Consider the following 17,081-nt stretch of genomic DNA (forward strand, 5'->3'; position numbering starts at 1 on the left):
GCAGTTTGGATCCGAAACTTGAATTTTGGGCCCTATCCAGATCAGGGTATGGATCCAAGATTTGAATCGACGAGTTGGATCTGGATCCCAAATTTGGATTTGGATCCAAAATTTGGATCGGAATCTGGGCACAGGTGGATCCAATCTGGATCCGACCCAGTTATTAAAATATTGTATATCATTTAGATGCACATATATAATATTTCTTGTGATATATTATTTTATAAATACAAAATAATATATAAAATAATTCTTTGGATCGGGTCCGGGTCCTGGTCTGAGTCCGGATTCGGATCTGGATCCCATGTATATTTTTTTGGATCAAGATCCGAATACGAATATTCTGGATTCTATCAGAGCCGGATCCTGATCCCATGTATACTTTTTGGATCGAAATCCAGACTCGATCCGACCCATTCTCAGCCTTAATGATCTTCGGTGGAAAATCGGTGTTGTGTATGGCCCTAATAGATCTAATCTTAGAGAAGCTTTTTGGTCTGGATTTGATGTATTATGTCCTTGGCCATCAACCCTCGGGTGATTGGTTGGTGTTTTATTACCATTAGATGGATCCATGAAACCAATTTACCTGCTACAATTAATGCTAGAATGACATGCTTCTCTAATTTCATATCTGGCCACAACTTCATCGAAATCCCATTCAGGGGTTTTGCTTACACTTGGTCCAATGACATTGTGGACCCCACCATGACCAAGCTAGATTCTTTTTTTGTCTCTCATGAGTGGGAAGTGCATTTCTCGGGCTCTCACTGCTCTTCACTCTGTAGACCCACTTTAGACCACAAACCCATCCTTCTAGATGACCTTCAGTCTTCTCAAGAATTACATAAAGCAGTGGGCCCAAAATATCCTTATTAACTTATCGACTGTTAAGAACGTGCCTTGTTATTGCTAGCACCATCATCTCGTATATCCAAAACCTATTCTCGGCCCAATCGAATCCTAGACCCGCCATTTTTACTTAATCTTTTCTGCTTATTTCCAAGGACAGGCTTGATGGATTCAAACGCCCCTTTGACCCAGACGAAATTTCCCTAGGTATTTCTAAGCTTAGGAAAGAAAAAGCCCCTAGCCCACACAATTTTCCAATGGCTATCTTCATTAGATTTTGGGATACCCTGTCCCTTTGTATCTCAGCCTTCTTAACGAATTCTATAATGGAAGGATTACAATAAAGAAATGAATGCGACCTTCATTGCTCTTATTCCCAAGATTGATGGAGCTACTAATATAGAAGATTTTAAACCCATCAATCTTCACAACTCCTACAAAATCCTCTCTAGGGTTCATCTACTGGAGTCAAGTAGGTCTTGGATGATGTTATTTCTCCCAACTAGAACGTCTTCCTCCCCATTTGTGAAATCCTTGATGGGGCCCTTGTTGGCCATGAAGTGATACACTAAAATCTCACCAAAACCTTAGTTGATCCTTAAGTTCTATTGGGAGAAAGCCCATGGCCATGTTGATTGGTTCATCTCAAACCAAGTCTTGTGAAGTTGGGTTTTGGGTTTTGAGTTTTGACACTAAATGGAGGAATTGGTGTCTGCTTTTGTGTCTTATGCCTCTTTTCTCTATTCTCTTCCACAGCTTTGCCAAAGAGCCAGTGACTTGTAGTCTACAATAAAGAGACCCTATCTCACCATTTTTTTTTGCCATTGTTTTTTTTGAGAACTGTTAACTGTTCTATTGAAAAAGAGAGAGAGATACAAGGTTATTCCAAGAAAATCTTAGAGAATCTGCTGGTAAAAAAGAAAAGGTCAGAAGACCGTATACAAAATGGGGTTATAGATTTTCTCCTTACATCGTATTTTGTACATGTACAAGAGACAAAGAGACGAGAAAGAGAGGGAGAGCAAAAATCAAAAGCCCTGGCAAAAGGGACAGCCAGTTGTGTGGGTTGGAGAAGAAGAGGACCCAAACAGCAGGCAGCCTAGAGAGAAGGGCATGGCTAAGCTACTTCATGTGCTGAAGCTCCATCCTTAGCTAGCAGATTGGAAAGCCCGTTCGATGTCCTCGAGATACGAGTCCATGATACTGTCATCTCCCTGAAAAGGTAGTTAAATTCATAAAAAATGGATAAAAGGTACCAAGGTGGGGTCGTAGTCCCTGAAGCCCAAGAAGTGATGTTCTTTGCATCCCTCTCCACCACGAGAGAATGACCCCAAGACTGATCGAAACATTGTAGGCCACTAAGGAGAGCCATAGATTCTGCGAACTGGAAGTCTTGTAGTCCAAGATACTCAGAGAATGTGAAGAGAATGGTTTGGTTGTGGTCCCTGAAGACCCCACCAGCCCCTCAATGGCCCGGGTTGCCTAAGGAGCGGCCATCAAAGTTTCAGCTTGATCGAGCCTTGCGGAGGAGGAATCCATGAAGATTTAACCTTGTTTTTCTTGGGGTTGTGTCGGAGGATGTACTCCCAGTTGGTGAGGAAGGAGTCTCTGGAGATACCATTAAAGTGGGGGAGTTGCCCAGAAGGTTACTAAGGAGGTAACCTTGACGAAGAGTACAGTGCCTGGATGGAACTCCCCTCTAAATATGCGGGAATTTCTTTCTTTCCACAGGGTCCAGATTGTAGGAGCCACTGTAGCTTTCCAGAGGATCCTCCCAGCCTTGGGCCAGTGCGCAGCGAAGTTAATCGCTAAAAGGTCCTTGACAGATGAAGGAATCACCCAGTGCAACCCAAACAGTTGAAGAATTGAACCCCATAAGTCATGTGCCACTTTGTAGAGCAAAAATAAGTGATTGTTCGATTCCTCTTGGGACAAGCACATGCACCTATTTGGAAGGGGAAGACCTTTCCTTAGTAGTTGGTCCACTGTGAGGGCCTTGCTTGAGCCTGCTATCCAGTTGAACATTTGCACTTTAGGGGGTGCATTTGAATGCCAAACCTGAGAAAGGACCGAGGTGGGATTAAGACGGAAGGTGGGTCTCTAGGTTTTGTCATTGCAACTCCTTCTTGAGTTTTAAGCCCTCTAGAATGGGTGAGGAGATCTGTCACCTCTAATACGCAAACAACTTTTTTGTGTTTGCGATGCCTTTATGACGAAAGTCAATATACTTATGCTTTTCCTTAGGATCTTCGAAGTGCCCATGGGCATGAAAATCAAAATGGAAAAATCCAAGCTCTTGGGGGTAGCTATTGGCAACAATGATCTTGAGCTTTTGCTTCGATGTTCGTTTGTCTCACTGACAATTTACCCTCTTGAGTATCTGGAGCTCCCTTTGTGTCTTGAGCAACCCAGTAAAAGGCTTTGGGATCTTGTGGTAGAGAAATTCTAGAGACGACCGACTTTACGGAAAGGTAGATTCATCTCCCTTAGGGGTCAGATTACGCTCCTCAAGGCTACATTGTTGAACATTCTTATTTACTTTATGTCCTTTTATTTTCCTGTGAGCATTATCAAATCTTTAGAGAACTCATGAGATCCTTTCTTTGGTCTAATGAAGCTTCGAAGCATAAATTTCATCTTGTAGCTAAAAAGAAGTTTTTTCAACCCTAACACCAAGGAGGTTAGGTATTTGTAGATTGAGGTCCATGAATCTGACCCTCTTGAGTAAATGGTGTGTGGCATTGTTACATGACCTCTTGTGAGAAGCCCTTGTCCGCAAGTACGGGATTGATACCTTTGGTTTTCCACTAGTAGGCTAATGCTAATTGCTCTAGTTTCTTTTGAAATATCTATGCCTCTAACGATAGGTTCATGTCCCTTATCAGATACCTGGCAAATAAATTAGCATTTACAGGACGCTTTGCTGAGCCTCTTTCTGGTTTCTAGCCTTCCTCATGCCATTGTTGCTCCTTTTTAGTTCTTAGACCACTGGGTCACTTAGATGCCGACATTAGAAGACCTCCTTCGGACCAAAAGTTGAAGACCTCCCACATCTGTTTAACCTACTGTGAATGATAAGATTATTTGGACTAAAACCCGCTTTGATTGATTCACCGATTCTTCCTTGTTTCAAAGCCTTTCTCGTACAATTCACCCACATCACCTAAACCCATATTGTCTAAAGCTCAGGTCACCCTTACCCCAACCAAAGTTCAAGCTTTCTCGTCGTATTATTTCCAATAGAAATGGTATTGTGGACTAGATACAAAGGAGAATATTACATTTAGCCAATTGTTGTAGTTTGTGTTTGGATGCTGAAGAGACACATAGCCATCTCTTCTTCATTGCAGTCTCGTCTACGCTTTGATAACAAACACTGAGCAACTTCAATTGGCAAAGAGTCATCCTTATCTTTACAGAACATCCCTCTTTGGCCTATTTCTACCCTTCTCAATCTAAATAGAGCTTGTTCCATTTGAGAGCCTCGGTTTGGCTGTCCTATGGACTATTTGGGGAAAAGCAATTCTAGACTTTTTTGAGCAAAGAAGATAACTTTACCAAATGGTGGATTTTGTCAGCAGTCACCATTGTTTGGGCTACTAACCGCAGAGACCTCAAAACTTTTTATCAAAAAAAAAAAAAAAGAGACCTCAAAATCTACTCTAGGGTAGACTTTGTCGCAAATTGGGTGTACATCATCAGATACCCCCCAAAAGCACCCGAGGCAGCCTTGTGGATCCCTCCTAACCATGGTTCCGTCAAACAGAATATAAAAAGTTGCTCTTTGGGCAACTTGGGGCCTTGTAACGATGGAGGTATTTTCAGGGGTTCCAAAATAGTTGTTATCTCCTCCTTCCACAGTTACCTTCCATAAGTGATTCCACATGAGCCGAGGCTAATGCACTCTTTGAAGGTGTAAATAGGTTTGATTAGAATTGGGGCTAAAACCTCGTAGTGACGGGTGATTCTAAAAATATTATTGGTTGGGCTTGCATAAATTATCATAAACCTTGGAGACTTGGTAATATCTTTGACCACATTTTTCATTTATGCAAGCATTTTCGAGTCGCTTATATCATATTTGGCAGGAAGCCAATACGACGGTGGATGCTCTGACTAGGGACTGCTGAGGTTGGTGCTTCAAGTGCCGCTTGAATGAGCTGCTTGCTTTTTTCTACTTTCTTTTTGGTTTAGGTCTCTCTTTTTTTCCCTATATTTTTTTTGGTAAACTAACTGTAATTTCCCTATATTTTTTTTTTTGCCTCTTTAAGTGCTTCTTTACATTTTTCTTCTCTCTAGCTGCTTTTGTTTGTCTCTCACTCCCTTCCTCCATCTCTTTACCTTTTTGACCTCTCCCTGCTATGTGACAGTACCACACACCTCTTTTTCTTCTTTCTCTGCTACCCTCTCGTCACCATTACCTGCCTTTTTCGCTATCCCCTACTTCTTCCCCTATCTCTACATATCTTCTTCCTTATTCTCTCTCTCCCTCCCCCCTCCCCCCCTGGGTTTTGCCTAGCAGCTCCCTCTTGGTCATTGGTTTTTGCATGTGTATCCCCTGCATGTTTTTGATTTTTGGTCCCTAGCTGACTATGGCCTGGCCTATTTTCGATGTTGAGAACCTGTCTTTTGTGGGTGGCCATCGTCATTTTTTATTTTCTTGTAACTTTGACTGTAGTTTTGTATTCCCCCATTGGTTCTATACCGGATTCATGACTAGAGACCTTTTATGGTCCTTGACTAATCGAGGCTAAAACTCCAGAAATTAGAAATGCCAAAATAGGAATTACACTTGATATCATAAGAAATGCCCAGAAAATATCATATTCGTGAAGCAGAAACATAGATGTACTCCTATGAATGTAAAATATACCGAGTTATTCGATTTGAATTGGATTTGTCAATTAACCCAAAGCATCTGATTTGTGGGATGCATCATCACCTCTCGTGACAACTTCATAATTATTACTTACAGTAATATATAAGTTAAATATTTCTAAGAAAAAAAAGATTGATCATTGGGATGAATGGAGGTGAGATGCTAATTTTGAGGTCCAACAAATCCCACTAAGTATTTTTTTACATTCTACACTGAGAGGAGTGTGTAATCTTTCTCCTTAATTGCTATTCGTGGTTCAAGATTCTAATTCTTGTTTTCATTTGTAAGAAGATGCATAGGATTTTGGGGTTTGTGGCCTTTAAAGCCTGTAAGAGCATGTAAAAATAATAAATATAGTAAATTCTACATTTTAGTGGGCATGTGTTTTAGTTGATTGACCTATGGTTGGGTGGTGTATAGCCTAGGTCATATTCAAAACCCTTTCCCTTGAGCATACACTACCGTTGGGGGTTTTTCTAAAGGATCATACGTTGTTGAGGTTGGAGAGATGCCCAAGGACGATGATTGTAGGCTAGGAGAGTTGTGCAGTTGTGGGCTTATGAGAGCGAGGGTCAAAGCTTCAACAAACTTCCACAAGGCATGTACATACGACAACTGCATTTTGTGAAGCAATCAAGTAGAGACCTGTGTGTGCCTGCAAAGAGAGAGTCCCTCGCACTAGAGCGATATGTGCATGTGACTTACTCTTAGGGGGGAACCTGTTTTCACTTTCTAGGACCAGCTTTGACAACCAATTATGAGCTCCTGCGCATGACTGTGGATTATGGGTCCCATTGGGTTGGTTTGCGAAGATAGTTGTTTGGTCACTGATTCTAGCATCGGTGGAGTGCTCTAATAGTCAATTTTTTTGACTCCATTAGTATCGATCCACTTCTAAAGGTATTTTTGAGTGTTTTAGATTTTTTAAGGAACTTCAAAAATATATTTTTTTTGCTTTATTTATGCTCCAATGATTTTTAAATATTTTCATAATTTATAAGAATTATTTTATGGCATAAAACCCTAAAAAAGGCAATGATGATATTTTTGCAAGTTATCGGGGCATAGTTTCGAGTGGAACCCACGTGTGGGAGGCCAAGGGACCAGCCTCCACACGTGTGGGCACCATATGGGTTTGGTACCAGGGTCCACTTAGGCCGAACATCTCACATAAAGGTGGGATGCCTTACTTCTTGAGAAAATATTCACACCTGTCGGGACATCTTCATAAAATCTTTGGGAATATTATGTGGGAGAAAAATGAGATATATCATATATTTTGTGTCGAAGGAAATGTTTGGTCATAGTTTGAATTTTTGACTTTGAATTGGATCTTCATGATGACTTTGATTTCTAAAGAAATTAGTAAGTGAGTAAGAGTCTACATTTTATGGGACTATGGGGGTTCTAGTTCTAGTCTAACTAGGAGTTGATATGGGTCAAAGATTCAGAGGATAAAGTTTCGAGATTCTTTCCTAATCTTAATGGCTCATTTGAGAAATGGATGGCTCTAATTTGTTTTCTCTCACACCTCACAGATTACTTGGAAATCTGATGGAGGGCAAAATTATTTTATTTTTAATTTTTATTCAAATTCAAATGATGTATATTATAATTTTAGTTTTAGGGTTTACTTCTTGGGGTTTTAGCTTTTAGGGATTTTAGGGTTTTTATATTTTTTGTTTACTTCATGAATACTATTCACAAGTAGTGTTCATGAGTACTGTTTGCAGGGGTAAAACTATTATTATGAATTTTAAGTTTAAGTTAGGATATATGGTCCAATGTATTATTTGTTTGGACACGTTTTGTACTTAGAACATTAAATAATATTGTAAAGAGGTGTGCGGGGGCCTAAGAGAAGACAGTCATGTGATTTTCCAGAATTGAGAAACAGAAAAGCTCAGGCTTTTGTAACCCTAGCTTGGATGTCGAGAAGAAAACCTAAGTTTTTTTGAATTATGCTTGTGTTTGACTTGTTCCTTGCTAATTCTACTGATTCCCAAAATTTTCCTGCATCGATTTGGTATCAGAGCTCTGGGTGTCTTCAACAACAAGGCCTAGAAACTACAACCAAATCTAGGGTTTTCTGATTTTGGCCTAAGTTTTGCCAAATCAACCTAGATCATGCTGATTTCAGTAGGTTTTTGTTGATCACATGCTTAGGGTTTGGTGAACCCATTATAGAGAGAAGGGATTGTGGAAAGCGGTGTGGGGGGGGTTCATAGACCCGCTATGTGATTCCAAAAAATGACAAAATTGCAAAACTTGAAAGGCAGCATAGTATCTGATGCAATATTTTGCTAGCCTTAATAATGGGCAAAACAGTGATCTTCCAACCCAAGAGGATCTCGAGTGCAAGTTTTTCACTTTAGCTCCACATAGGGAGTCGAGTGATGAGGATAGTGACATACGGCCTAGATGTAGGGAACATCGCTTTAGGGTTTTCGATTTGATGAATGAGATTCCTGATTTTGACATAGATTGAATAAAAAATCAGCAAATTATAGATTCAGATTCGGCACCAATCTTTGATACATATTCCGATGAACAACAAGACCGTTTAGGAGATCCGATCTATGATAAGGATCAAGATGATGATGAAGATATTTTCGAAGAGGGTGAAGAATATGGAGATAAGGTAGCAGGAGGACTGATCCAAATGATGGCCTTTGAAGATCTCATTATTGTCGTAGAGGTAGAGCATTTAAGATATTTAGGGCATTGGAGTCAGAGTAGCGCAAGGGAAGTGTGGTCAACTCATAAACCGCAAATTGTGGCCTTGACTTTAGAAAATGATGTAATAGATGTTGAGAAAACCTCTAAAGATCAGATAATTGAGTTTGAATTTTTCTGCATGATTTTCAGAATTCAAGGATAGCCGTATTTGATAAATTTGCATTGATACCTCAAATGAAAATCAGGATTTTTTTCTTGAGGAGTTACTTTTACCACGAGTAATATTTGCGTCGACAAAGGAAACGAATGTTGAAAAAGGTGGTTTTGATGCTGAATTCCTCTTAGCACACTTCAAAACTTGAGGACGAGTTTTTTCGAACGAGAGGAGAATAATGGAGGGCAAAGTTATTTTTATTCTTAATTTTTATTTAATTTTAAGGGATGTATATTTTAGTTTTAGTTTTAGGGTTTATTTCTATTTTTTAGCTTTTTAGGGATTCTAGGATTTTTATATTTTTTTATTTACTTCATGAGTACTATTCACAAGCACTGTTTATAGGGGTAAAACTGACACTGCAGATTTTAAGTTTAAATTAGGATATATTAGTCAATGCATTATTTGTTTGGACACTTTTTGTACTTGGAATATTAAATAATATTATATAGAGGTGCATGGGGGCCTAGGAGAAGGCGTCACATCATTTTCCATAATTGAGAAAAAGAAAGGCTCAGGTTTTTGCAACCCTAGATTGGGTGTGGAGAAGATACCCTAGGTTTCTTTGAATTGTTCTTGTGTTTGGCTTGTTCCTTGCTGATTTTATTGCTTCGTCAATTTTTCCTGCATCAGAATCCCCTTATTCATCCATCTGAGTTCAGACCTCTCTCTCTCTCTCCTTTCTCTCTTCTCCACACCATCTCTCTCTCACACAGGTAGGTACGCCCACGTAATAGGGGGGGCCATAAGGGTGGTATGCACCACCCATGTTTGCCAAGTTAGGGGGCATGCCCAGCCCACTTTCTATTGAGTTCAAGGTAGGTGCTTTTGTGATACAACCAAAGGTTAAGGGTTGAAAAGAGACCCAGATAGTTGTCCATGCTCTTAGCCCCAGTTCTATTAGAGTTTATTGCCATAGGTCCTTCCTAGTTCAGAGGATTCAGCAGGACCAAAGGATCATAGTGCTCCATCAGTTTGGTGATCGGGTGTTGGTTGTGTCAAGTCCTAAGGGGGTAACCCTAGTCAGAGGTTTCATGAGTTTGGTACAGGTGTCGGTTGTGTCAAATCCTAAGGGGGTAACCGTAGTCAGAGGTTTAGTAAGCCTACTTTATCATTTTATTTTTCAGTTCTTGATTCATACTTGTTTTAGAAGTCCTATTTAAATTGGGATACCTATTTTGAATTAGGACTCCTACTTAAATTAGAATTCCTAATTGTATTAAAATTCATAATGTAAGTTTGAATTCAGCTTTGAATAAAGTTCTATTTTGGTAGTAAGAGTTAATTTCTAGATTGCAATGAGTTTATTTCTATATTGTATTGTGGCAATTGTGAGTAGAAATTCCAGTTATTGATAATGAAAAAGAGAATTTTTTTTAATTTATACCTCGGAAATCTACATAGCTAGTTTTATCATAGGGGCCATTGTAACATAGTTCCATACATTTCCACAAGAAGGATGACCTAAGTGGATTTTCTTTTTATTATATAAAATTTATAATTGTTTAATCATTTTTTGAAAAGGAGTTATGTAATAATTATTGGCTACCTTTTTCGTAACTGATAACTTTGTGAATGATATATAAGCCTTTAAATTTTCAACAAGTTGTTGAGAAATGCATGGTCTTCATATTCCTGATCCAAAATGGCTTGCCATTAACTAAAAGAAGAGCACAGTTGGGTGTCATTCCAGTTGAACCATTAGAAGCGAGAAAACAGGTTCACAACCTTAGAATTGGAAAAACTGTTGCATGCCACCTATGGCTTAAAGTTAGAGGTTATTGTTGAGGGAGATGGAAAAGAATTCCATTGAAGTTATTCTTGGATGATATAGTTTATAGGACCTTAAGGGGGTTGCTTGAGAAATGGAGGAAACTTTAGAAAATTGAAGTAATTGTTATGGGTGCTGCTTCTTGTATTAAACATTTGGACGAGTGCAGGGGCTGTCAACCACAAAGAAGCTTACTATTATGACAGCAACAGAAGTCTCGGTGAGGCTGATAAGGGTGACCATGTTGGTTCTTCGTTGGCCTTGGTGACTTAGGGCTTGATGACTACTAAGGAGTCGGGTACCTGATAATAAACCAATTAATAGAATTTTGGTTTGAGGTTGAAAACTTCCCTGCGTCAATGTAACTTGTTCAGTGGGCGAGTCGTGCAAATGCAATCTCAGAATATGTCTGACTTTTTCCTTATATGTAATCTCTCCTTATATACAAATCTAATATGCTTATTTGATAGATAAGGTACCAAAATGTTTGATTCCCATTCCCCTCCACTCTGTTTTGCAAAACTCTTCAAATTTTTCATCACTAAATATGAACAGCTCACCAATTTCTTTCAAGGTTACTGATTTACTCGAGAAATTGACTCAAATGAGTTATGACTGAATCAGCCTCTGAGTTTGAGTTTCTGGACAGTGTGATAAACTATTTTCTATATGCATCTGTTTCTGTTTGATTAAGTTTTATACTTACAAAATACACATTCGTGAATTGTGGTGGGGCTTTGGTAGCATGAGTGCATGTGATTTAGTTGTGTTGTGCAGATAGTGTCTATATATATCCTATTTGTTTTAGGCTTCATATATCTATCTTAGATTTTTTGAGACAACGCTGGCGAGTGTTCTTTGGTTGAGCACGAGAACTTTCCCTAGGGTTAAAAGGTTGTGTTCAATCTCCTCGATAGTAAGCCTATAAACAGGTTGGTCGGGTCCAGGTCGACCCCAACCCAGTCTTGACAAAATGGGGTAAAGGTAAGACCTAGACCTGACCAGACCCCGGTTGGATCCATGTCACTTGCACTTGGATCTGACCCATCAGGTCAGGTCAGGTTGGGTGTCATATATATGAAAGAATTATGTATCTAAGATATATATATATATATATATATATATATATATATATATATATATATATATATATATATATATATATATATATAGATATAGTCATTATATATTCTTTAATGTTGTTTACATATAATATACTGGCAAGTCAACCCCAACCAGAGCCAACCTGATCCGCTAGGATCTAGGCTGGACCTGGATCTGTCCTAGGGGGGGGGGGGGGGGGGGGGGTGTCCAGGTTAAGGGACTGAGACCCTACCCTTCGGGTCTGGACCCAAACCCCAGGTGAGACATTTGCCACTCCTACACAGTAGTATGAACCTTCTTAATTAAGATACATACAGCAAGTGAATGGTGGTTTGCTAACTCTGTGACTGGAAGATCTCTTTTGTTTGGTCAAACCAGATTCTGTTACGAATTATTATGATTTTGCATTTAGTTAGTTGGTGTTTTATGTAAAATAGCATAGATGAGCTTTTAATAGATAGCTTAGAGCTAGATACCCTCCTATACCACTTGCACATTTACTGACAGGAATATGAGTAAATTTACTATTTTTATGCTTTACAAATATTGCTCTTTGTTCTCTTGCATTGGAGGCTGGAGCAGGTCTCTCTTCTCTTTTCTTTAGCGGATTCTCTCTGATTGACTTTGCTCTTTATCTTGATGGAAAACATGAAGCTTCGAGCTTGATAGCAATTCGAATTTTGTTTTGTTACATCTCTTTCTTTCTTTACACACACATGCTAGATTTATGTGTGAAGATTGATTGCATGATGATATCTTTGTTGTAAGGAAGTGGTTCTCATGGTCACTTTTAAGGCTGGCATTGACCCAGTGGACGGGGCCGGTCTGCCTAAGGCCACCTGGCCATCTGTGTGATCTAAGGCCTGGGCCCAGGCCATATGTTTCTGGCTCAGATTCTTATTAGACCATCCATATGTCTCTGGTTCCGTGGCTCGGATTCTTATTGGGCCTGGCCTGGGCTCGACAGTTCATGGCCTGCCCCAACCCAGCCTGACTAGGGTCAGGCCAGGTCTAGTGCCAGTCTGGCCCATTGCCACCCCTAATTACTTTCTTGCCTCATTGATCTACTTCATTCTTAGAAAATCCAATGTTGTTGTATGCTATTTGGATATACTTTTGATTGGGATGGTTCTACCTTTCTGTGGTTTCAATTTATTAGATTAATTTTAAATACTTACAGAGATTATATTTTTATTAAGCAGTACTATTTTATTTTCTTTTTTTGACTGTCTATCAATTGCCTGATAACATAGTGTATCTGCAGCCAAGGTACCAACATGTTAAGTATTTGAATCTGGAATTTGCACAAGATATTGAAGACAAACATGTCATGCAGCTTAAAGGGAAGGTAACAACTTTCTGCAAAGTGATTCATTACCTGTCCATTTGAATCTGAGGCATCATTTCTTGAAACATGCATGGTTTCATGGCTTTGAGATTGCACCTCTGATTTTTTTTATTTTTTTTAATTGTGTTTAAGGTGATGAATGACATGCTTACGAGTTTAGGTTCTTTCTTGATGCTTAGTAATTCAATTGTTTCACTAGCATCCATCTGGACCTGCTTGGGGATTTTAACAATTATTTTCTCTATTTATGTTCTTGTGCTCATCCTTGTTGGAATTTGTGGAATTACGGTTTTTGTAGTCACTCATGGACTTGAGGTCTCTTAATTTAAATGGATGTCAAAAAATTTCTGATGATGGAATTGAAGCGGTTACTGCTGCATGCCCGAATATCAGGATTTTCTCTATCTATTGGAATGTAAGGTAGGGTACTTAATTTTATGACATAAAACATTATGAAGTATACAGTTTAGGGTAGTTTTTCTTTGTTTAATCCAGGCATTAATTTCTCCAATTCCAAGCAAGTTTATCTTCTTTGCGATCAATTTTTATAATTAGGAAATGCTGTATGCTTTTAGTTCTGATGCAAGTTGTCTTTTGTATCTAGGGTCACTTACGTTAGTGTAAAGCATCTCGTGAACAACTGCAAGGAAATAACTGAATTGAACTTAAGTGGCTGTAAGGTATAAACAGTATTTTTAAGATGGCACTATCTTGTGCTTTTCCATTCAGAAGCCAAACCTAATTATTTAATGCATAGTTCTCTGCTTACAGAGATGTTAAATGTGTTTATGTAACTGATTTCCATCATCTTTAAGTGTTGGTTTTTGTATGGGAATGTTAAGTTTCTATATTCATCTAAGTGGTTCTGTTTGGAGTCAGACCGTCCCACCTTTTTGAGCAAACTCACATGCTTGGTTTCGTATAGAAATGTCTAGGATGCTCTATGATAGGAAATTTAGTGACAGTAAAAAAAAGAGAGGTGGAAAAATCATGCTGCTAATGTTTTAAAAAAATGCTGTTAATTAATGGGGTTCCTTGATATTTAGCACACGTTGGCTGACTCCATGTTAGGATGATATACTTGAGATGGTGGATGCTAAACTATGGGGCAAAGGTGATGCTTATCTATGATAGAAAAGGTAGACACCTTGAAAGCAAATGTGACGGCTGTTGAGATGGACTCCGGATTCATGCTTTCATTGCGTATTTCGGGCATGAGTCTTATATGGATGCAAAACTTTGTTAATAGGAGAGGACTGGGAACCACATGAAGTTTTGAAAAGACCTTTGGCTGGGGGACCTCACATTTGAATTATCCTTTCCAAACCTCTGCAATGTGGCCATGAACAGGGATATCTACTATCTCTGATCATGTCGTTCAAGCTGGTGGTCATCTGGTTTGGACCGCCCCCTCCAAAAAAACAGAAAAATTGTTTCTGAGTTCTCTCTGATAAAGAGATATTGTATCCCTAATCAACTGCCTCAAAAACCATTTCGTCCCACTGTCCTACCCAGTCAAGATTGTATGGAACCCTGATCCCAAAGGCACCTTTTCTACAATGTGTTATCCCCTGCTTTCCTGCCTGGGGCAATTTTGCACAGGGCGTGGCTCCCCATGTGTGGTCCCCCTCCCCCGAGGGGGGGGGGGGGGAGGGGTGTGTGGTGGGGAGGGGTTTCCTGCCCTCAAAAAATGCATTCCTAACGGGCTTGGCATACTGAACTAGGCCTTTACCACAGACAAATTACAGTATAGGGATCAAGCTTGCAAACAGGTTTTTGATGTGCAATGTGGCCAAGGAATCAAACTTTCCATCTCTTCATGCATTGCACCTTAATCTCAGAGGTCCAAGCATTTGTCCTACAACTGTTCAAACACTGGTGGGCCCCCATTCTTGATGGAAGACCTCTTCAAACATCACCATGCCCTAGGTTGCCTTGCCCGGGTCTGGATGGGGTATCTCTGGGCTCCAATTCCTGGATGCCTGCCCAGGAGGGGTATGCAGCGCCCTGCCGTAGGCCCACCGCCAGGAACTAGGCCTTTTTTGGCCGAAAAAGAAATGGCCTTGAGGGTATTTTGGGTCTTTTTGACCCATGAAACGGGGGAAAGGGGTGTTTTGGGGGTATTTTACACCCCCAAAGTGGAAAAACTCAATCCTAAACCCTAAAACACCCAAAATTTATTATTCTTGCAAATTCTTTTGAATCGAGAAAAAATTGTAAATTTTTAAGAATCATCTCAATGCTTATCCTACTTTATCAGAATCATTTTAGGGTGCAATGTGTAATGTTTGTATGAACTATGTTTTATGGACTATGTCATTATGGGCATGGACACTAATATACTACGGACTTCTATATGTTCTCCACTATTTCAGTTATTCAAGAAACAAAATTTTCAATAATTTGAAGTTTTGAATGTGCTTCAACATTCATATGTATATATTTGCATAAGAAAGTTAGTTGGAATACATATAAATGCAAAAAATAAAACAGAAATTGACATCTGCATATATGTGGGTTTGGACAGCACATATATGTGTGCTTTTGAAAATTTGTCACCTCCAGGCGTCTTAGGTTCCTGGCGCCTGCCTAGTTGCTGGGCACCCTACGCCAAGCCATACACCTAGGGGAGGCCTAGCTTTAAAGCCTTGTTTTTTGATCCGGACTCCATTCATGTTCCCATCTACTCCCTTTTACCAGAGGTAGATTAATCTGCGGGATTTTTTGCTTTTTTTCCTTGTTTTCCTGTTGGTGGTTTTCGTGGTAGACATAAGATGCAAATAATTTTGGGATGTGCTTGAATTCTATCTTTTGGTGAAAGCCACTCTCTTCTCCTATATTTACTCACATCAGAGGATAGATCTGCTATTGGATCAACTTCCTCATATTCTGGTACAATCAGCTCTCTTACAGTGGCATGTTGCAGCTGTCCATGGAGATGGAGTTCCTATAAAAGCATCAATGTACTACAGATCGGGTGTCCACATATAGGGGCAAAACTTCAGCAATCAAACCCCAGTGGGTATAGGTATAGTGAAGATTGTTGCAGCCTGCAGTGCACCTCAAGGGTTTTATTTGTGGAGCTTCTAGAAGCCCCCCTACAAACCATTGTCTGCCCTTGATTACTCTTTCCATGTCTTCACAATTTATCAAATCTGAAGAGGGCGCTTCTTGTGTTTTGCGATTATATAAACGTTTCCTTTAACTCTCCAAATCACCTAAAATTTTTGCATGAAATATCTTCATTATGAACATCCACTGTAGATGGTCCCATTGAAGGTGGCTTTTCACTCTTGCTTGTTTTCTTGTTCCTTTTCCTTGGTAGACAAAATTGGAGTTTCATCGGGGACTTTCGTTATGGGGTAGTTAGTTTGGGAACTTCAATGAGTTCATGCCTTGTCCAACTAGTTGAGAAAAGCTTTTGGTGGTATTCCAAGGACTTGCAAGTCTTTGAATCTTCCACAAATTGTTTTTGGCTTCTCCATGGTGCTTTTGAGCATTGTGTTCGATAAAATGCTTGCTTGCCCTTCATAGTTTGAATTCAGCTTTGGCTTGGGTGATTTAGGAGGAGGAGCTTGGGTTCCCGCTGGCATGAAGGGCTTGGATTGTCAATTGTCCAGGCTGGTGGAATGGAGAAGGCGGTGAGGATGTGGTTGGGTTGGGGTTTGAGGTGATGTTGGTGGAAGTGGATGGGAGGGCATAGGTGGGTGTGATTGGTGAAAGGAGGTGGAAATCCTCTGTACATACTCCCTTGTATGTGGAGGTTACAGTAGACCAATCATTTGCTAAGAAGCCTCAGTGTGATCAGCTGAGAATAAGGCACTATCACTCCCAACTAATTGCCTTCTAAAATTGGGGAGTTCGACTCTCACCTGGCTGTTTAGAAATCCTGCACACTACTATTGTTTTCCTCTTGGTTTAGCTACTATGCATCTCTTGCTTTCATGTTTGCTTAGGTGTAATGTTTCTAGAGATGCACACTTTGTGTAAGGGTGTGAATGCAGTCATACTTCTCTTTGTGAAGGTGCTGCCTTGAGCTATAGAGCCCTGAAGGTTTCAGGTCTTGGCCTTTGACTACTAAATCCCTCAAGCCTAACATACTTATACTTGTAGTTGAAGGTTGTTTCCATTGTCCCAAATATCATGGCTTCATATGGTTCAAGGCATTGGGGTTGTCTCTGCTGTTTAATGGAAGGATTGTTTCCCATCACATATGATTGGATTCTCATCAAGG

General features: G+C 39.7%; 1 protein-coding gene across 23 annotated transcripts in view; it reads left to right on the top strand.

Moving 5' to 3' along the window:
- Positions 1-17,081, top strand: part of LOC18432598 (RNI-like superfamily protein) — a 50,745-nt gene that overhangs the window by 14,939 nt on the left and 18,725 nt on the right. For 9 of the 23 annotated variants that reach the window (XR_016053059.1, XR_016053063.1, XR_016053060.1 and 6 more), the window contains 3 exons: positions 12,764-12,847; positions 13,146-13,267; positions 13,452-13,527. Coding sequence is in view for 18 of the 23 variants with exons in the window: in XM_020666283.2 (XP_020521942.1) it covers positions 12,764-12,847; positions 13,146-13,267; positions 13,452-13,527 (282 nt within the window). In the remaining 5 variants the exon portion in view is untranslated. The remainder of the gene's footprint in view (positions 1-12,763; positions 12,848-13,145; positions 13,268-13,451; positions 13,528-17,081) is intronic. The other 14 variants (XR_016053061.1, XR_016053062.1, XM_088863465.1 and 11 more) reach the window with 2 other exon arrangements.

This window comes from Amborella trichopoda, chromosome 3 (genome assembly GCF_054954075.1).
Source record: "Amborella trichopoda isolate Santa Cruz 75 chromosome 3, AtrichopodaSantaCruz75HAP2 v2.0, whole genome shotgun sequence".
NCBI lineage: Eukaryota > Viridiplantae > Streptophyta > Magnoliopsida > Amborellales > Amborellaceae > Amborella > Amborella trichopoda.